Source organism: Podarcis tiliguerta, assembly GCF_965153285.1.
Source record: "Podarcis tiliguerta genome assembly, chromosome: 5".
Lineage (NCBI taxonomy): Eukaryota > Metazoa > Chordata > Lepidosauria > Squamata > Lacertidae > Podarcis > Podarcis tiliguerta.
This window is the reverse complement of record NC_139538.1, coordinates 56,621,261-56,643,541: the sequence shown is the minus strand read 5'-3', so window position 1 is coordinate 56,643,541 and position 22,281 is coordinate 56,621,261. Positions and strand designations below refer to the sequence as shown.

The 22,281-nt window shown below is 41.3% G+C and overlaps 1 protein-coding gene across 8 annotated transcripts in view; it reads right to left on the bottom strand.

Annotated features, from left to right (window-relative positions):
- Nucleotides 1-18,320: 18,320 nt before the first annotated feature.
- The window catches only part of MKI67 (marker of proliferation Ki-67), a 38,106-nt gene continuing 34,145 nt past the window's right edge, over nucleotides 18,321-22,281 (bottom strand). For all 8 annotated transcript variants that reach the window (XM_083439569.1, XM_083439576.1, XM_083439574.1 and 5 more), the window contains one exon: nucleotides 18,321-21,727. In XM_083439569.1, coding sequence (XP_083295695.1) covers nucleotides 21,591-21,727 — 137 coding nt within the window. In that variant the 3' untranslated portion in view covers nucleotides 18,321-21,590. The remainder of the gene's footprint in view (nucleotides 21,728-22,281) is intronic.

The following is a 22,281-nucleotide window of genomic DNA, read 5'->3' as shown; positions in this document are numbered from 1 at the left end:
TACCGTTCCTTTTGTTTGTTTCGACAATGGATCTTATCTTTCGGTAAGGGCTGTGTTCGGGACTATTATTGCCCTATATAAAAGCCTCATAGTCTTTCTTTCCACTTGTTCAGCACACCAGAGTGGCATAGCAAATTTAATCGAAGAACGCAGCTCCAGGGAGAGTCTTTTGAGACTCTCCCCTTTTTCATAATGCTGTTATCTCCCCTTCCTTGTGTTGAGGATGCATAAAAATCACAAAAAAGTCATTCTGAGTATATTCTTCCTGATAATTATTGTCAGACTCCTAGATAAGTACCCTACGTGATGTAATGTGTGTCAGAACTGGCTCTCTGAATGCAAATCCAGCAACACTTATAGGCCCAAACAATAGTAGCCCTGAACACCAGGGCCTGGTATTTTGCCACAGACAAGAGACAGCTTTGATTTTTTTGTGTTTTGATAAGGCACAATCTGGGTGCCTTTATCTCAGCTGTTATATTTAAAGATGACATTCTAGCCTTGCAGCCTTGCCTATTGTTTTGACCCTGATTATCTCCAAATGTTGTTGTTTAGTCAAACTCACAGGCTTAATGAAAGGCCTGCTCCCAATTTAAGGAAAATTATTTAAATGCAGAGTATCCTATACACTGCGGTTTTCCGAAAGAACTAGGTGGTTAATCAAAAGTTAATTGTATAATTCTCATGCAGATTAAGGCCTCTTGCAAACGAATCCCAGGTTGTGATTATTAAAAAAAAAAGAGGGGGGAGAGTGCTACAGCAATGCACATGGGTCTCCAGCCTGGTAAACAATCAGCGAAGGTTTAATTTGTGGTAAACAAAGTGATGATACACTGGGGGGCTCCAAAGGAGACAAAAAGGTGAAAATAAATTAAAAAACAACATACAGATATGATCTTTTTGTTTTTCAAAGCATCTTTCAAAAACATTAGCTAAATGAATAAAAAGTAATCCATTAATATTTACTGGCAGCATCCTGGCACTATGCAAATTCGCAGCAATTCTATAATTACACTGCAGAAACAGGATGCTGCCAGCAACCTATGCTGTTGCTCTCCTTACAATAATAAAGCAACTATATAATGAGCAGTTTGATTAATACACAGACTGTTTTGCTATAGGACACCAAGCTGCTGCAGCTACATTAAGCCATGATGATGTGCTTTATGAGCACATTGATTTGGACACACAACACACACACACACAGGCAAATGGGGAAAAGGCATCGAATGCAAGTTTGTGGGGGTGGGGAGGGGGAGCAAAAAGCAACCATTAGGCAGGAAAGGAGAAGTTAGCCCCCCATTTTCCAACATTCTCTCCTGCCGTGATTAAATTCACAACTGAATGGTTTCCCTTTAGCTGGATTTAATTATCAGAAGCAAACAGATCAAATTCAGATGTTTAAATGATCAACTGGCAATGAGGAGTGTTTATTTTGGGCTAATGAGATCTGAGGTTCGCACTCTGGTCCATCACAGGCTGCTTCAGCAAACATGGTTGGTTTTTCCCCACAGAAGAATGGGTGTGTTTGCAAGTTACTTTCACCAAGAGGTGGGAGGAATCACCCAATCTGGGTTCAGAACTACAGTGGTACCTCGGGTTACATACGCTTCAGGTTACAGACTCCACTAACCCAGAAATAGTACCTCAGGTTAAGAACTTTGCTTCAGGATGTGAACAGAAATTGTGCTCCGGCAGCGTGGCAGCAGCAGGAGGCCCCATTAGCTAAAGTGGTGCTTCAGGTTAAAAACAGTGTCAGGTTAAGAACAGACCTCCAGAACGAATTAAATACTTAACCCGAGGTACCACCGTACTTATTTCCTACCATAACTATAGTGGCTGGATAGCCTAAGAATGAAAATTCCTGTTCATGCAAGCTCCAAAGGAAGAATGCTACCTGTACAGGGTTGATGTCAAGGATCAGCCAAGCACAATAGGGAGCCTATCATCAACCCCTGGAACCTCTTGTTCTTCCTTCTTGCTTTCCACTGCCCAGATCTACTATGAAACTAATGAAGCTTAAGTTTCAGGGACCCTAATCCCAGAGGGGCCCCAGAAGTGACTTTACTTCGCATGGCTTAGATGTTTTGCGTCTAGTAGACCCAATTTGAGTCGCATGTCTTCAATTGATTGATTTTTGGTTGTATATATTTCAACGATTCCAAAGTTTGAGAGTCAGTAGCACAGACGTTGTAAAGGTGTGGTGATCTGTCATAGAACAACCCCAATGAAGAAGGCAACAATAGTTACCCAGGCCTCAGTTGCTGGTTGCAAAGGGGACCCCATAAAAGTTCAAGCTTTAGGGCCCCCAAAATGTAGATCTGCCACTGCCACTGGCCTCTTCAATGAGTGACCAACAAGATAAGCAACAGTGTGAGCTGTGACCATGTGTATCACGCTGTTGGAAGCTGGAGGCCAGCAACATGCAGAGTGTTATAGGTTCCCCATCCCAGGTCTGTGACTAGATGACTGGATCATCCCATGCACATTTGTAATTCCTCAGTACCAAACTGATTTGAATGTTGGCTTGGGACTTTTAAGCTTCAGCCTGCTTTCCTAAGTGCTGTGGAATCATCTCCGACCATTAGCCATGCTGTCTTGAGCAAATGGGATTTGGAGTCCAACAACATCTGGAGGGCCACAGGTTTCCAGTACAAGGAACTTTTCCATGTAGATATTGCAAAAAAGAAGGAAAGCGTCACCAAAAACTGGGCAGATTTGCATACACTAATTTATATGTATCTAATGCAACATTAAGGGACGTGGGTGGCGCTGTGGTCTAAACCACTGAGCCTAGGGCTTGCCGATCAAAAGGTCGGCAGTTTGAATCCCCGTGACGGGGTGAGCTCCCGTTAATTGGTCCCTGCTCCTGCCAACCTAGCAGTTCGAAAGCACGTCAAAGTGCAAGTAGATAAATAGGCACCTCTCTGGCAGGAAGGTAAACAGTGTTTCGGTGCGCTGCTCTGGTTTCACCAGAAGCAGCTTAGTCATGTTGGCCACATGGCCCGGAAAAACTGTCTGCGGACAAACGTCGGCTCCCTCGACCAGTAAAACGAGATGAGTGCTGCAACCCCAGAGTCATTTGTGACTGGACTTAACTGTCAAGGGTCCTTTACCTTTACCTTTACCTTTAATGCAACGTTGGAAATTAATCCAGTAGCTTAAATATAAATGCAGCATATATTACCATATGAGGAAAGCAATGACAAACCTAGACAGCATTTTAAAAAGTAGAGACATCACCTTGTCAACAAAGGTCCGTATAGTAAAAGCTATAGTTTTCCCAGTAGTGATGTATGGAAGTGAGAGCTGGACCATAAAGAAGGCTGATCGCCGAAGAATTGACGCTTTTGAATTATGGTGTTGGAGGAGACTCTTGAGAGTCCCATGGACTGCAAGAAGATCAAACGCATCCATTCTTAAGGAAATCAGCCCTGAGTGCTCACTGGAAGGACAGATCCTGAAGCTGAGGCTCCAATACTTTGGCCACCTCATGAGAAGAGAAGACTCCCTGGAAAAGACCCTGATGCTGGGAACGATGGGGGGCACAAGGAGAAGGGGACGACAGAGGACGAGATGGTTAGACAGTGTTCTTGAAGCTACAAACATGAGTCTGACCAAACTGCGGGTGGCAGTGGAAGACAGGAGTGCCTGGCGTGCTCTGGTCCATGGGGTCACGAAGAGTCGGACACGACTGAACGACTAAACAACAACAACATATTACCATACTGGAGGAAGCTTGCAAACAGATGACCTATGTGCCTTCTAAGTCTGCTATCCAGTTGCTAGATGCTGACAGGCAACTTCAAGGCCCCTGCTGTCTGTCCTTAAGGTTCTTCATCTTTAACCTGGACTTAGGAGAGCCCTTCAAAAGAGGACTGTCATCTGTAAAGTAGGACACATGACCACCCCAGAGTTTGCTCAACCAGTTGCTGCTATCCTGGCTCAGAAGATCAAACTGCTGTGGCTTCCATCAATCAAACATTGTGCCCCTTCACACACATGCTGGGAGCCTAGCAGCCAATTGTGTGCTTCCAGAGGATCAGGCTGCTAAATACTTTAGGAAAACAAATTAAATGGCACAATCAAACAATATAATTGTAAGAGCTGGCAGCCTGGTGCTTGGAACATTCAGATTTAATATTGTTGCATCTTTTTAAAAACTCCACATTCACCCTCCCTCCAATGTTTGCAGCTGCTGCTCTCCATAGCATGCAAGGTAGCGTTAACGGGAAACTTTTGTTCGCAGGCCTCGGATTTCTCTCTATCAGTGTCAATTTGGACCAAAGCATCTCATTCTGAGTTTCAACCTAATTGATGAAGAAACTTTTAGCAACATCGTTTGGCCTGATTTTCAAATATTCATATATCAAATATGCATAATGAAAATCATTTTTGGAGCTCAAGCTAGCTAAAGCATGCGTTTTCAACTTGATGTTTTTCATCAATATAATCCTCTGTGGACACAAGTACTGTTGATATTTCAAGAAATTTAGCACGCTAAGCACCCCAAACCCACTTGAGAATGCTGTTGAAGCTGGCGGTACAGGGTACTGTTCCCTCCCCCCCCCCAATCTTTCTCCCTCCCTCCCTCCCTCCCTCTCCCTCTCTCTCTCTTTAAATGGCCCTTTTTTGGAATAAATACCAAAAGCAAGCGATTTCTACACATATGTGCTTGGAAACAGTTCATAGAGTACTGAATAAAGCAGCAAGACCAGATCCACTCCATTATGTTAGCGCGTATTTTGGAGTTGCTTTAATCTGTGGAGACACTCTTGTGATGTATAACTATGCACATTAAACTCATTACATTTTTGATAATATAACTCCCTCTGCACTTCAACCACAGAGTTGTGATTTGAATGTTCAAAATTATTTTTAGGAATACACCAAGGACATTAGCTGCATCATAGGCCGGTACTGTCTGCATCATTCCACTGTACAAATGATTTTTATTTATTTTTTTGCATTTCAAGAGCCCCTGAAAAGTCTTTGACATAAGAAAACAAATCCCATACTTCTTCCTTTGAAAACAATGGGATGCATATATATTTATGTTCCTAAGCAGCCTATGAAATGCGACCTTTGACAACTATTATCCACCAAGAACTAGTTTCTTCTGCTAATACATTATGCTCTTATATCACCATAATTGACTGCAGCATAGATTCAGTCAAGGTTTATGTCAGTGAGTATTGCTGTGAATCTCAAATCAACTACATTTTCATACTGGCCATAACAAATGACAAGTACCACTCATCTCTTCTTGACCTTCCAAACTTAAAACAGCCCAACTAAGGTCATTGTAAATGAAAACCTTCAAAGAAAGTGCCTTGATTTGTTTATGCTTTTGCACCACTGAAAATGGAGGTAGAAAGCTAAATATGATGGGAAAGTGTGTTAAGAGTTTGGATGAAACTCTGGTTCCCCTTCCAAACTTGGGAACCTGCATCAGTGAGGGTACAAACTTTCCAAACCAAGGCTTGGGCTGTCTGGTTAAGTACCATATTTAGCACAACCAAATAATTTGCTCCATGCCTTAGAACAAATGGGTGGGTCTTCTCCCCACCGCAGTCACCTAGCTGCTGTGTAGGAGAACAATGACAGAATTGTGTGAGAGCTGAGTGGGAAATAGATGGAAAGCTAGAAATCTAATGGAAAAACAAGATCTGTTTGGTCCATGAGATCTGTGAAAGCTCTCATCCTATGCTCATGTTGTGTATGTGTGCAATTAAAACCATGTATGCTAAAGACAGCACAGTTTCCGTTGACCTTTATTCTAAGGAAACAGAACCCTAGAAAAGCACTTGGAACTCCAGGAATCTCTCATCATTTGCGGGGGGGGGGGTACTTCCCACGCTCTCACCAGCAATTAGTTGCATGATTTCACCCAAAGCAAAAGCTCCTAAAATGTGACTACAGAAATAACAAATTGAACTAGGCATTCATAACAAAATGGCTGGATACAGCCATTTGGGGGTGGGGGCAGGACAGACTTAACGTAGCACAAAGGCTACAAGGAATAGCATCTGAAGACCTATCATTATTAAAGTAATGAACATGAGTCTGTGTGATGCAGCTTATGCCACAAAGCCAATTGCCAGTGACTGGCTTCTATGCTGCACTGGGAGTAAGGCAGGTTTTCTGTATCTGGAGAGTAGGTCAAATCACATGGGTACTTCCCACGCCAACATCAGCAGCTCCAACAGAAGAGGAACCTTACTATGGCAAACCAGGCCTATCTGCATGAAACAACATTTCAATGTTACTTTGCATGACCTGGGCATTGGCAGCCATGAAAGAGCAGCTTTGAGCTGGTAACTACCCCAGAGAGATAATCTAGGAGCAGTTACCAACATTGCTGAACTTTATAGACTGTCTGTATGACCTGCTCATAGATAAAATGCCACTCTCTATAGTATATCAACGAGTTCTATAATCCTCAATTCAAACAAGACCTCAAAGAAAATATTTGTTGTCTTTTCTCTCTCTTTTTAATTACTGAATTCATGAACTGACTAGCTGATCTAATTATAGTACTCTAATGAAGACGTCATTGCCCAATTTTCTTCATCTTCCTGAAGTCGTCGCCCCCCCCCCCCCCCATTTCTGCCCTCTGGCAATAACTGCTCAAGAATCATGCAAAATTGGGTTGTGGTTTTGGAAGTGAACAAATGGAGAGTCGAATGAGACCTGAAACTCATTTTCAGTTTTGATCTGAGCCACAGTTTGAACTGGAGTCGTTAGGAATTTCCATAAGTAGGACAGGGCCATAGGGGCACCACACTTGATGTACAGTTGGGTCGAGGCTACAGCTGCAGGATTTCAGCTATCAAGACAAGGGCACACAGACAAACGAGGTCAAATCTACACTGCCTATGTTGGAGCAATATTCAAACCAGCAGCAAGCATACCACATCAAAAAACAAATCATCAACATATGCATAGTACATATCAGTGTAATGCTCTGCTTCCTGTATTAAAATCTGAAGTTTAAATAGTTGCAGGGACCTATGTTGGTGCATTAAGGGGTAAAAATCCAAAAGTAGCAGGGAGATAATACTCTTATCAGGCCCAGTTAGAAAGGCACAAAGAGTACTGAGCAAGCCTTCATAATTTATGACTTTGATCATATAATAAGGATGAGGGGATCTGTCAATTTCAGTTTCTCTCAGTTTCTTATTTTCTCCAAATTTAAGTTTGATTGTTCATATTTCTGCATCACTATGTGGTGGGGTTTTTTATTATTAAAAAAAGTCCTCATCAAAATTCATCAGCGTTTAAGTGTGAATCACTACTAATGTACATATGTGCAATTTTGCCTAATATAAACATTTTAGCAATCACTCCTAGCATAATGCAGTGCAAAATTCAGAGAAATGTATAATAAATAATAATAATAATAATTTATTATTTGTACCCCGCCCATCTGGCTGGGTTTCCCCAGCCACTCTGGGCGGCTTCCATAGAAACCAAAAATACACTAAAACATCACACATTAAAAACTTCCCTGAACAGGGCTGCCTTAAGATGTCTTCTGAATGTCAGGTAGTTATTTATCGCTTTGACATCTGATGGGAGGGCGTTCCACAGGGTAGGTGCCACTACCGAGAAGGCCCTCTGCCTGGTTCCCTGTAGCTTTGGTTCTCGCAATGAGGGAACCGGCAGAAGGCCCTCGGCGCTGAACCTCAGCGTCCGGGCAGACGATGGGGGTGGAGACGCTTCTTCAGGTATACTGGGCCGAGGCCGTTTAGGGCTTTAAAGGTCAACACCAGCACTTTGAATTGTGCTCGGAAACGTACTGGGAGCCAGTGTAGGTCTTTCAAGACCGGTGTTATGTGGTCTCGGCGGCCACCCCCAGTCACCAGTCTAGCTGCCGCATTCTGGATTAGTTGTAGTTTCCGAGTCACCTTCAAAGTTAGCCCCACGTAGAGCGCATTGCAGTAGTATATTTCTAAGGATATCTGTTTCAATTCTCATATTGTTTTAGAAAGTACAAATTAAGCAGGTTTGCCTTTAAATGAAACTGAACTGCATTTTGCCCCCATTCTTGCTGTATAATAACTGTTGTGTTTTATTGTATTATTTTCCAAATGTTTACTTAAACTCTTTTTTCAGCTGAATGCAAAGAATAAGAAAAGCAGCAGGAAAGAGAAAAATATGTCGGCGTCCATGATAAAAAGCTCAAATTGGTTGTTTCTCGTAGTCTTAAAACGAAATGGAATCTGCAGTCCTATACACTCTGAACTGGCAGTCAGTTATTGAACTTAACGGGATTTACTTCTGAGTATACAGGTGCAGGATGAACTGCTCGTTAGAGTTGCTTCTACTCAAGGGCCCTCAGCAATGATGAGGCATTGCTTTTCCACAAAGAGCTGGAAGAAGAATGAAAATGGTTGCTCCACAGAGCACTTACCTTATATTATATGGCAGTGCCTCTCCACATTGACAATATCCTTCTATAGCAGGCTTTGATTGATGAGAGATGCAGTCATGGGCCTGCAAACCTGTGGAGAGCCGCAGTTCCCTCTGAAGTAAGTTCAGTTCAGGAATGGTCTCCTACACCTTAAATTATAAACTTCTTTTTTGTGTCTTTTGCCTCTAATTTTCTCCTTCGGTGTTTTCAGCATAACTCTTTAAATGCCCTGTAATTAGTTGTTTGTCATGGACCCGGACTCCACTTGCCCTGCTGATGAGCAGTGACTCCACCTGCAGCTGATCAGCCTTCAAGGAAACAGAGCAGAAGGCACTGATGAGAACCAGCTGGCTGCTTGGGTTCCAGGCAAACAGGGCTTGAAGGGGCTGGTAACAAACTGTTGTAGTCTCATTGCTGAGCAACAATGCGCAGGGCTCAGTGGCGTGGGAGGCCAGCCAGCCAGAAGAGTCTCTGAGATGTACTTGCCTGGAGCGGCAGAGGCGGCACCCAAAGTCAGGTCCAGTCCTCTGGTCAGGTGAACAGCAATCTGCATGGTCAGGTGGTTCAGGGGTCAGGGAATCCAATGATCATGGGGTCAAGGGTCAAGACAAGCAGGAAGCAGCAAGGTAGGGCCAGGAACTACATGTGTTGTTACCAGCATCTGACTGCTGCTTTGCTTAAGCTCTGCTTAAGAAAGCTGAAGCCAGCTGGTTCTCATCAGCAATATAAAAGCTAGATCTACAGCAATTGTACTAAAATTGATCTATTGTAAAACAGAAATCAAAAGTCAAGATGTCATTATTGTCCTCAAATTAACAAGGCTGGTAATTACAGTAATGTTAAGTAGTACAATAGTACACTAAGTAATACATTTTTTTAATATATATATATATATCTACACACACACACACACACACACACATATATATTCCAGACTAAGTTTGCATGAGTGATTTCAAAGGGGCCTAAGTTAAAGTAAATTAGCTTGGATCCAAACCACTCTCCATGGAATCCAAATTGGGTAGTAGCACCTAGTAGTGCTACTCCAGGCACTTTTGGAAGAAACTCATATTCTAGATCCATTTCATTGGGGTTTAGGCACAGAAACTGCTTTGGTCACCCTGTATGATGACCTCTGTCGAGAGAGAGACATGGGAAATGTGTCTCTGTTAATCATCCTTGACCTCTCAGCTGTCAATACCATTGACCATGCTACCCTTCTGGAAAGACTGTCCGATTTAGGGGTGGGTGGCACCGCTTTGTGGTGGTTCCAGTCCTACTTGGATGGTCGTTCCTTGACGGTGTTGCTTGGGAAATGCTTTTCAACCCCTGGAGCCTTCAATGTGGGGTTCCTCAGGGCTCAATCCTATGCCCCATGTTGTTTAACATCTACGTGAAACCGCTAGGTGGTGTTATCCAGAGGTTTGGAGTATGTTGTCAGCAGTATGCTGACATAACTCAGCTCTATTTCTCCTTTACATCTGCAGGTGAGGCAGTGGAAGTGCTGGACCAATGTCTTGCCTCGGTAATGGACTGGATGAGAGCCAACAAACTGAAGCTCAATCCAGATAAGACAGAGGCACTGTTAGTGGGTGGTTCCCTAGACCAGATGGGAGGGAGATTGCCTGCTCTTGATGGGGTTACATTTCCTCTGAAGGAGCAGGTTTGTAGCTTGGGGGTGCTCCTGAATCCTTTGCTGTCACTTGAGGCTCAGGTGGCCTCAGTGGCGTGGAGTGCCTTCCATCTGCTTCAGCTAGTGGCACAGCTACGCTCCTATCTGGATAGGGATAGCCTAACTACTGTTGTCTATGTTCTGGCAGCATGAAGGTTAGATTCAGTGCTTTTTTCTAAAAAAAGCAACGTTTAGGGGTACTCTCATTTTCCTTCTCATATTGAAATACTGCCCCTCAATGAGGCCAAACTTAGATTCACAAAATGTTTAGGGGTATGTGTACCCCTACGCCCCCCCCCCGAAAAAACACTGGTTAAATTACTGCAATGCATTATATGTAGGGCTGCCTTTGAAGACGGTTCAGAAACTTCAGCTAGTGCAGAATTCAGCTGCTAGGTTGCTCACTGGAACAAGATGGTTTGAGCATATTACAGCAATCCTGGTCCGACTGGACTGGCTACCAATTAGATTCCAGGCACAATTTGAAGTGCTGGTTTTGACCTACAAAGCCTTAAACAGCTCAGGACCGCAATACCTCAAGGACTGCCTCTTTCCATATGAACCTACCCAGATCCTGAGATCATCTTCTGAGGCCCATTTTTGTGTGCCTCCTCCTCAAGAGGTCTTGAGGGTGGCAACACGAGAACGGGCCTTCTCTGCAGTGCCTCTCTGTGGAATTCTCTCCCCAGGGAAGTTCACCTGGTGTCTTCATTATATACCTTTTTAACCAGGCCTTTGGTTGATTTGAGTGACATCCTAGGCCTTTTAAGATGTAGGGGTTTGGAGGAGGGGGTGTTCTTGAGTTGCTGTTTTTATTTTGATTATGTATTTTGTGGTTTTGTATTTTGATTTTATTCTGTGAACCTCCCTGAGACTTTCTGGTATAGGGCGGTATATAAATTCAATAAATAATAATAGTGAGAGGGTATGTTCCTTCCCATAAGCAAAGCTCCATTGAGTGGCAGAAAATCATTGTCCTCCAGGGCTAGTACTCTCTTCCTGGGTAGCTACATTCTTGAATACTTTTAAAAAACAAACAAACAAAATACCGCTAGTAACTTTGTTAGGACAATGGAAAATTCCAAAAGGAAATATAACACAACTGCCCCCATGCCAAGCAAGACCTTTTCTTCTTTACTTAACATCCAGTGAGAGTAAGTGTCCTTGTGCACACAAAAGCTTGCTTACTAGTCTGTATCTTCCCAATAAAGGTATTTACTACTGCTGCTTTTGGAGTAGATCTTAAATATTATTCAAGAGTGCAGATCATAAATAGCAGGATTCTGAGAAAGCCAGTGGTACCACTGAGTTGTTTTCCATGTCTTCTCTCAATTCAAAATGCAGGACCAGAAACCTGAAAAAAATGGTGGGAAATTTTCATTATTCTGACAGCACAATTGGATGCCAGTATATAGAGAAGACCCACTGAATTCATTGGAGCTTAACCTGAGAGGCTTGGGGACTGAATGTGCATTATATGCCATTTGGGCATTTAAGCAGTGGTATATAAATAAATGAATATTGTTATAAGCTACAAGTTGACACAGCATCCCTGTTTCAATGTATTTTTGAAAGGAAAAAGAACTAGGCATGATCCTTGTTGACTGTTGTTTGTGTTGACTGTTGGAGCTTCTGTAGAATTCAAGGCCCACATTTTGAATCGTTTACTTCACTGCCAAACTAAACATTATTTAGCAAGAACTTTTGACTTGAAACTCAGACGGCAGAGCAAAATGGAGTGATTTTGTGGAGGGCAGAGTACAATTCACTTAATGGTCCAGGGCTGCTTACTTGTTGCAGCAGGAGTAACAGATTTTCTCTCTTTCTGTGTGTGTTTTGCCACCACTGTGGCCACAATAAGTAAACAGCTCCTAATCTTGTGATGAATGCTGTTGTTCCATGTAATCACTAATTTGCCTCTACCTATGAATGGGAAAGCTACTTTGCTCATCTCTTATTTATTCAGTTACCTGCAGGAATATATGGCAGTATGGAATGTTCCTGCTCAATTCCAAATATGCATTCTTTCTCATACACAATTCCATTCCCGTTTCTTTCTTTATTTTTTTATTTTCTTCCTATTCAGCATTCTAGGGCCACTGGGCATGACCAGTCTTCATGGAGAAGTTGGTTGGGTTTCCCCATATTTTAACGTCTACAAATATTGAGGTTCCCTTAAGCCTGCTAATATCTTCCTCCTTTGTGTGGATGGTAGCATTTTGATTACATAAGGACTGACTCTCAGAGAATGAGTTTGATACTACAGGATCTTAGTCCTTGTCTAAAGATGAGAAGGAAGGGGGAGATGGGAGGCTAGGCTGCATCTAAGGGGACAACCCACAGTTGCCTGAAAACAAAACATTTCATATTCTACATTAGCATGCTATGGTTTCAAAAACTAGAAGACAACAAAATGGTATTGTATTCACTTATAACACACAGCACTTGTTCTGCGTATGGGATCCCCTTTTCATGTTCCATCAACTAATAAAATGATCAAGGACAAAATAAAATAATTTGTTTCCAACTAATGACAAACTGTTTAGGTTATTATAGAAGTTTTCTTCTTTTCCTCACTTTTCTTGTCAGCAGACTTGCACTGGCTGAACACGTCCTCCATTCTTGGTGGCATTAGTCAGTTAGCTCATGGTGTTGTGGTTGCAGTCCTAAACCCAAAATGATGTTTTCTTAGTCCGTGATCTGTATGCAGTGATGGGATGCACTGTCAGCAGTGCTATGAGGGCCCGACATAAATGGCCTCGGTTGATAACTATTCAGCCTGAGGGCCACATTCCCTCAAGAGCAACCTTACAGGGTCCAACTACCCATAATGGTTAGTCATATGCAGTGAATGTGATTCTTTCTACAGGAGGCATTACAGACGGAATTGAAAACCAGCAATATCATAGTACAGTCATACCTCGGTTCTCGAATGGCTTAGTTGATGAACAAATCAGCTCCCAAACGCCACAAACCTGGAAGTAAGTGTTCCTGCAGCCAGTTGGAAGCCACGCCTTGGTTTTCAAATGGTTTTGGGGATTGAATGGACTTCCAGAATGGATTAAGTACAAGAACCAAGGTTCCACTGTACCATTATACTAATCTATGGCGCAAACAAGTCCAGATCTGGTCACCTCGCCCCCAAAACAATATTGTACAGTTGGAAAAGATTTAGAAAAGGGCAACCAAAGAGATCGAGGGGGTGGAGCAGCTCCTCTGTGGGAGTTTGCAGTGCCTGGGTATTTTTAGTTTAGAGAAAAGGCAAGTAAGAGGAGACATTCTAGAAGTTTATAAAAATTATGCGTGGCAAGGAGAAAGCGCATAGAGAAAAGTATTTCTCGCTCTCTCATAACGCTACAGCTTCAATGAAGTGGAAGGTGGGAGATTCAGGACAGAGAAAATAAAAGTATTTCTTCACACAGCACATAGTTGTAGCTATGGAACTCACTCCCACAGTAGGGGGTGATAGCCACCAACCCACATAGTTTTAAAAGAGTATTAGATAAATTGGGGGAAGAGAGGGCTAGCGATGGCATAGCCTTGATAGCTATGTTCTGCCTCCACAATTGGATGCAGCAATGCTTCTGAATACCAGTTGCTGCAAACCACAGGAAGGGAGAGTACTCTTTCATTTGAATCTTGCTCAGTGGCCCTTCGGATTATAGCTCGTATCATCCCTAACCATTGGCTTTGCTAGCTGGAGCTGATGAAAGTTAGGGTCCATCATCTTCTGGAAGGTCACAGCTTTCCTCCTGCTGCCTTACTAGTACTTTCATATATTTTAAATATAATATACACAGTTTGTCAAAGAAGTTCCCTCTCCCCTGAAAAAAATATCAATCACCTGGCATTGGCCAGTCAATCTTTAACGGGCACGAAAATATTCACCCGAAATAATATTGGTGAAATAACAATATTTTCCTCCTTTTTCTTTTCATATATATTTCATTTGCTCCACATCTGATTTTAAAGTGTGCTTTAAAAAAAAAAAATGAAGATGCCAACATATACACTGAAAATGTTAATTATGGGTAACCAGTTCAAACTGTATCTAAAGATGTCTTCAAAGCAATCATTATAGTAACTACTGTTGTGATTTCCTCACCCAATAGAATACAAGTTTTTTAAATATTAAGGTTGCAGTCCTGTACCCACTTTCCTGGTAGTAAACATCACCAAATTCAGTGTCACTTCTTTTTGAGGTGGCAGGTGGAGTATTGGCTGTAAAGAAGTCTTTTTTTTAAGGAACTGTATTCTGAAGGTTGAATACATTTTCAATTTTCTCCCCCTCTTTTTTTTCCTCCACAAGGGAACCAACCTTTTCAAAACAGAACGGTTAACATGGGAAAGGATGCCTCTTTCAGCAAGACTGAAAAGTTCTTACCATATACAGACTGAAGAGTTGCCTTAACTACTGTTTTGTCAGGAGCGCAGTTGTTCCTCCTCTTCATGCAGGTAAAAGGAGAGTGAAAAAAATGGCATGTTAACTACTGCTAGCACCCTTAGTTTGCAATGTATCTTTGTTACGAAACCTGAATTTCATGTAAGGAAATATATGTTTTTGTGTGTGTGTGTGTGCAGAGTTAAAGTAAACAGAGCTATTTGACTAATGCTATTGAATACCATTTTCTTCACAGTTGCAACATTTCATCTGGTATCCCTCCCACCCACCTTCCCAGCAAATGATAACTTGCAAATATGGCTAGGGGGGCAAAGACCCACACACAACTCCATGTATTCAGGTTTGTTCAATGGCTGGTTTAAAATTTTAATAATAAAAAACCTAGCGAGCTCATTCAAAAAAGAAATTAGTGAAAAAACTTTGGTCGTCTCTCATCAGTGAAAACTGATTTAGTTATGCAAATTACTGCTATGAATATTAAACCACTGATGAAAGGTTTTTAATGAAGGGATCTTTTGTTTTGGAAATGCAAGGGTATATGCTTTAATTTCTTGCTAATTTACTGTTCTTTGATAATGTTCACATTTTCCCCAAAGTGACTTCACGGATGGGTTTAATACAGTGAATAGAACTACAGGCCAACAATACTGGTTTTGACAAGCCTTCCCCTGTGTAACAATAGATCATGATTTGCAGCCCCTTATGCACAATTCTATTAGGGTGAATTTTGTCTACAGGGCTTTCCCTGAAATGAATTCTCATTTTAATGTTAGCCTCCTGCAGTTTTTAATTTTTAATCTGTAATATGAAATTGCAAATTTTACAAACATCATTTGAAAAAGCCACTAGGACAGAACCGAATGCCAAAGTTTACATATTGCCTAATTAGACTGTTATGAGAAGCAGCTTATCAATGTCAAGCCAAAGATCATCAAAAAATCCAATTACTAATTTGAAAAACACATATATTTATAGGTTCATTTTGTTTAATTTGCATCTGATTAGCTTAATAATTGTTTAAAAATTGTATTAAGGTTAATAGTTTTAGTTCAGCTAGCAACACACCTGGGCTGGGAATGTGCTCTAGCAGCTTTGTCAGTTGCTACCCCACTGACAATAAAAATTTAGCTGTAATCTTCAGCATAAAGCACAGACAACATTCATTACTCAAACAGCAAAGCAGTTTCTAATATTAAAAGGTATTAAACCTACTTACCAATGTGATCAATATTGTGTCTTCCACCGCTACTAGTCAAATACTTACAGACTACTTTCCTCTTGCTGTGTTTGTTTGTTTGTTTGTGTGTGTGTGAGAGAGAAACTTCTATTTACATTTCCAATCGAGCGCAGTCACTGACTCTGCTAGATTGAAAATGTAAATAGACGTTTGCATCCTGTTAACATAAGAAACACACACTCACTTTCTTGACACTACCCGTTTAGTAAAATGTTTGAAAGGCTTAAACCTTGTCTTGAACCCACACTGCTAAGCATTTTCAACAAAGAGACGGAAATAAAAACACGTCATATATTATGCAGAGGGCATAATGCATAAGCCTGGAGCTTATTTACACAGTCGGTTATCTTATAGTAAAACAAAGATGCCTAACTCATTTCATTCTCTACTTGTTTACCTAATCAAGAGGTAAATTCCTAAGCTGGACACTCAGAGCCTTTTTTCAGCATGCCTCTGCTTTCACCTTGGGATAACTGACAGTGCAAAACAAGATCGCAGCCATAGGTTCACCGTGGGCAGCAGCAGGCAACCACAGGGCACTCTTAAAGGGCACAGGCACAGAGACAGACATAGTGGGAGGCCACAATGCATGGGTTGATTCATTTGGTGTAAGATATGTGCCCCTCCAGACATGGGCACACTTGTTTCCCTTGGGACATCTAACAATAACATCAGTATAAAACAACACCCATTTAAATTATGCATGGAAGCATCAAATCAACACCAAGCCAGCACCAAACATAAAAATCTATGCCAGCTCCTAGTCTACCAGACCTTTCCGCTGGCATCACCTAACAGATCCAACAGAACAAGTAAAACGGAACAGGATTGGTAGGTTTCTTTGAGGTGGGACTTCTGCAGAGAGGCTGCTGCTGGGGAGGAGGGCCAGTTCCTTTTGGACTCTAAGACATAAGCTGAATAACACCAGAGCAAGGCTGTTGGGTGCTGACTGCAGAAATCCAAATATGAATGTGAAGTTCCACAGCACAAAATCCAGCTTCAAGGAGAAAAGTGTGGCCAGGCAGCGGGTTGTGATACCATTGGCCAATTTGGGGTGTATTACTTCCTGCATTGGAGGCAGTACATCTGGGAACAGCAGTTGCAGCTGGCACAAGTGCTCTTACACTCATGTCCTGCTTGTGGGCTTTCCATAGGTATCTGGTTGCACACTGCGAGAGCAGGATACTGTACTAGTCAGCCTCTTCAAGTTTTTAAGGTGCCCACAGGTGTGGTGGCCATGCAGCTTCTGGTGCATTTGGAAGAAGCTAGGTCAACCAGGGGGTGGGAACCTGTGACCCTCCAGATGTTGTTGGACTCCAGTAGTTCAGCGACATCAGGGTCTAGGACCTGGGAGTCCAAAGTTCAATCACCACTCAGCCATGAAGCTCACTGAATTACCCTCTCAGCCAAATTACCTCACAGGGTTGTTGTAAGGATAAAACAGGGAGGGGAAGAACAATGTATCACACCTTAAACCATGGGCAGGCAGACTAAGGCCCAGGGGCCGGATACGGCTCAATCGCCTTCTAAAGCCAGTGAGCGGATAGTCCGAGAATCGGAGTGTTTTTACATGAGTAGAATGTGTGCTTTTATTTAAAATGCATCTCTGGGTTATTTGTGGGGCATAGGAATTCGTTCATTCCCCCCCCCCAAAAAAATATAGTCCAGCCCACCACAAGGTCTGAGGGTCAGTGGACTGGCCCCCTGCTGAAAAAGTTTGCTGACCCCTGCCTTAAACTCACTAAAGAAAGGGTGGAGTTTAAAAGTAATCCCAAAAGCAATGTTCAAAGCCCATAGCATCTTAGATAGGGCCCAATTAGTAATATTTTTTATTTATACTCCGTCCATCCGGCTGGGTTGCCCCAGCCACTCTGAGCGGCTTCCAACACTAATAATAATAATAATATCAAACATTAATAGTAACTATCTGTTCCAATATAAAGTCACAATATAAAAAAGATTACTTGAAGGTGTGGCTCCTTCTATATCATACTGCCTGCACCTTGAGATTTGCTGGAGAAACCCTATTGTTAGTTCCATCACTCAGTGAAATGTGGGACTTTGTGACTCACTTTCTTGCAAATAGCAGCCAAGTTATTGAATACATGCCCCCTTGAAGTCCAGCTGATGCCAACACAACATAGTTATTTTAGGTGCCAGATAAAAACCCCTCTCTTTGAATGCCGGTACAGTAATATGTAGACAATTGAGTGATGTTTAATTGCGTTGTACTGTTATATTTTTATTTATTTCATTATTGTAGCCTGCTCTGGGGTTTTTTGATGAAGCACAGTATAGAAATAAACAAGAAAAAATAAATTCTCCTTTGGCACTGACATTTCTTTGCACAAATCTATCTATACAGAAAGGGATAAAAGATATGAAATCTATTAACACATTAACATATGCTACCAGAATTTTCAGATTCCATTGAAGTGCAGCAATAAGTCCCACCTTTCTAATTTCATACTACAAAATCCTACCGCTTACTCAGACCAGATCCACTGACATCAGATTTAGGTTAGTCTATCCATGTGTAGCATGAAAGCAAGTTAATTAGCTATCCTTTTTCACATCCAGAAGCTGTAACTGCTTGCTTGTAAACAGATTTTTTATTTCTGGTAGACCTGGCCCTGTTTGTAATACATGGAAATGAAAGGTTGGGATATCCTGCAACTTCACAATTCTACTCAAAGCAGTAGACGATTTATACTAGCAACTGGACAGGCAATGGCATGGGGCAGTGGGTGGGGGCTTTTCAATTTCTCTGAACTTGAAATCCTGGGTCAAAAGTTCGGTGGGTTAATGAGTCTGCCTTTCATCGTTTGATGATCTGTCCTTTGAACTGACATGGTTGTGTAACTTAGGAGTCCTTGGTCCAAAGGACATGAAGATTTCAGGGTTTTTAATACTCCCTCAAGGCATTAACCCTGCCAAGTTTTGAAAAGATTAGAAATAGAATGCCAATCTTATCAGGCAAAGGCAGCAGCAGGCGCTAGGGCACTTTTCAGTCAGCAGGCACAGCTATCCGGATGCAAGCTTTTAAAGAAAAAACCACGGCAGAGTTTTGCTTGATTGTGCATCTTTACCAAACTGTAGCCAGAATCTTGTGTTTACCCTTTCCAACCAAGTCCCCAGGCATTTCCCATTGCTCGTGGCTTTCTTTTGTAGCATTAAGGCACTGTTGCATGCCATCCCAATCTCTGAGCAGTGCAAGATTCTAGGGCTTACAGGTGCTTCCCCAGGGTTTGGTTTCATTGGAATGAGGCGCAACGAAGACTTTAGGATATATGGCTTATTTACACATATATACAACATGAGCTTGTGAGAGACTGGTTCACAGCATTAACACCCTAAGGGGTCATGCTTCTTCCATAGCCACAGCCTTGAATTAAACAGAAACCAAGCATCAAATTCTCACTAGCTTCCCAGCCTGCATCTTTTTTTCTAGCTTCCAGATTGTATCATTCAACTCTCAGCTCTGCTTTTTTTCTTTCTAACTACCAGCCAGCTGAGGCAGAAGGCCCACACATTTGCAGTCTGGTACAGATCCACTTTGTTTCCTTTATGGTCCATTACAAACCAGCAAATTCACATTTTGCTATTAGTTGATTCTGAGCTCTTGCATAACAACCCTGCTTCCCATGCCATAATCAGGCCCCATATTAATGCCAGAGCCTCAAGGAGTGATCAAATTTCAGTTGAGATGCTGCACTGAAGAATTAGCAAGGTGGGAATGGGATACTAAAAATGAACAGGTGAAATCAGGGATGATAAAATGGGCGAAAGATGTGGGACACAATATACAAATGACGGATTGGAGGAGGCTACGGAAAACTGATCTGAAATTCACGGCGTTCTTCACTGAAAGAAAACTACATGAAAATGATGTATCGGTGGTACTTAACCCCAGTAAAACTAGCAAAAATGTATAAAACAAGTACCAATATATGCTGGAAATGTAAAGAAAAAGAGGGTACCTTTTATCATGTGTTGGAACTGTCATGTAATTTTTAAAAGTCTGGGAAATGATAGATCAGAAGAAACTGTTCATGTATGCTACAAGATCAAGTTGATGTACTATGCCAAAATGGTCAAAATTAACTGGGAAGCTGAGGAACTAAGGAGAAAAGAAATTTAACAAAGAATGGGAAATGTTTATAATGTGTATACAAAATCATTGCAAACAGGTTAAAACATTAGCAGGTTTTTAAATACACTTGTAATGTAATAGAAACTACAGATAATTTAGGAAGATATTTTTTTTGGAGAAGTATTGATATGCAGATGAAAACAGAATTAAGAGGACCCATGGATGGGATGGGAGGAAGTCAGGAGATTCAGAGTAATTTCCATATGTGATTGTGTATGACAATGTTGATGTAATTTTATTCTTTCTTTCTTTTCTTTCCCTTATTTTTGAAAATAAAATGAAATTATTTAAAAAACAAATTAACAAGGTGGGCAGCAACATGTATGAGTGTCAGGTGAATACACCTCAGGCCTGTGACTTGGCATCTTCAAAGGTCCATCACCAAGCACGCCTACACCAACCAAGAAAGCCCACCCTCAAATTCTGTGTCATCCAGTGAGAGTTGAAGTTCTGTTCTTGGAGCAGTAGTATTTAAAACTGAAATAAAACAAGAGGGAACTAGAAGGGCTGAGCACAGCAAGAAGGGTAGTATTCATGCAGGGATATTGAGGGCAGGGTATGTCACTCAAGCAGGAGAATCTCTCTCTCACTGGAACCTTCATCAAACATGAAGAATTTTAGGCATTAGCAGTAAATAGTGCTATTCCTTAAAACTGAATCTATTTCAAAAGGCTAGCATACACATATGCTTCTGTAAACTTTATTATCCTCCAATTTTGCTGGCTTGGCAATTCACAGGCAGCTTAGAATTCATGTTGGGTGGGGAGGAGAGAAAAGCAGCTACTATGAGATCTATACAAAACTGAAATCATATACAGTACTGACAACTGAACTGAGGAGGGAGCTTAGGAAAGGTGTGCTTAGAATGCTGCAATAAGAAAAAGGACAAGACCTCTACAGTACTAGACTACTGTTTGGTTCAATTTAATGCCAGCTGCACTGTTCAAGTTATCCTGTTAACAGCTCAAGCAGAACTTTCCTAGCCCTGCCAATTAGGATATTGTAACTATAGGTACCAGGCACTTAACCTTAAATATTTAAGTTTTGAATTGATACCACCAACCATGAGAAGTACTGGAACTGAAGAGAAAGTGACAGCCATGATTCAAAGGTATGTGGCCTGGGAAACAGAAGGCTCTGTTTCCCATCCTGGCAACCCCCCAATGACTATGTTATGTAGAAAGAAAGGGGCCAAGTATAATCAGTTCTGTTTAACACTACTATATATGGATTGTTGTTTTCCTAGAGCTGTTAAAGTGCCATAGCTGGTAGTTGGGTAGAGGGATTGTACATTTACTAAGCTATGGATAACAAGATAACAATGCAGCTATCCTTGCCTTATCCTTTCTAAAGCATTAACTGAATGTTGACAGCGTACAGAGAACAGTCTAACATGCTTTTTTATCAGTCATATTCACCAGGGATTGGAACAATATAAAAGGATATTATTTTAAGCCAAGGTATGGTTTAATGTAAAAATCAGATAACAATTAACACCTGAATTAAAACTATCTTAACACAATACAGTGTTAAACAAAAAGCCCTGTAAAATATATGAAAAATGTATATACAGATGGGAAAGCGTCAAAGTTGAAGGATGAACTGAAGTTACAGAAACAAAGTAAGGTTCTAAATGCAAAGCATACTTTACAACCCATATATGTCCATTTATTCTGAAGGGAAAAAATTACACAAACCCAGTACCAAAAATTACAAAACATTTTTTTTTGTTTTCCTCCCTCTTGTCTTGCCTTCAGTTTCTCCAGCAGGCTTAACTGTAGATTTGGAATGTTCTTCTTTCACTGTTTTCTTTTTTTCTTTTTTTAATGGTGTCTTTTCAATGCTTTCTAGTTGTTAAAAAAAAACAAAAAAACGATGATTTGAGGCCAAACTTTTTGATATTCTCTCTTTAGTAACAAGATTAGATAAAAAGATAGCATTCTAATTATCAAGATATCTTTCTTCTGTTCAGAGCAGTTCATTCCAGGCAGTTATTCACTCTTTCCAAACTGACTTGACATCATAACTAAGGGAAACCCTGTGGTAGATGTTTGGAGTCCTATCTCTCACATAAGGCCACAGTTAAGGAAATTGGCTGCAAGGTGCAGGATCCCTCAAACCCACCTCAGGATCACTGCTTCCAAAAAGTTCACATGGAGGAAATTTAATATTGTCCTATTGAAAGCTATTTCAGACCATAGCAGATAACTTTAAAAAATAGTAAGTATTAAATTCTAAGCATTACTTATTTTAAAAATCTGTAAGGATGTTAGCCCCACAGTTCATCTCTAAACCAAATCAATGCGTTCTACTAGATACCTTTGAATCAAAGGAGACTTTTCTAAGTACAGCAAGATGATTCCTCAGATATATTGACATTCAAGCTGCCAAAGAAGGCATT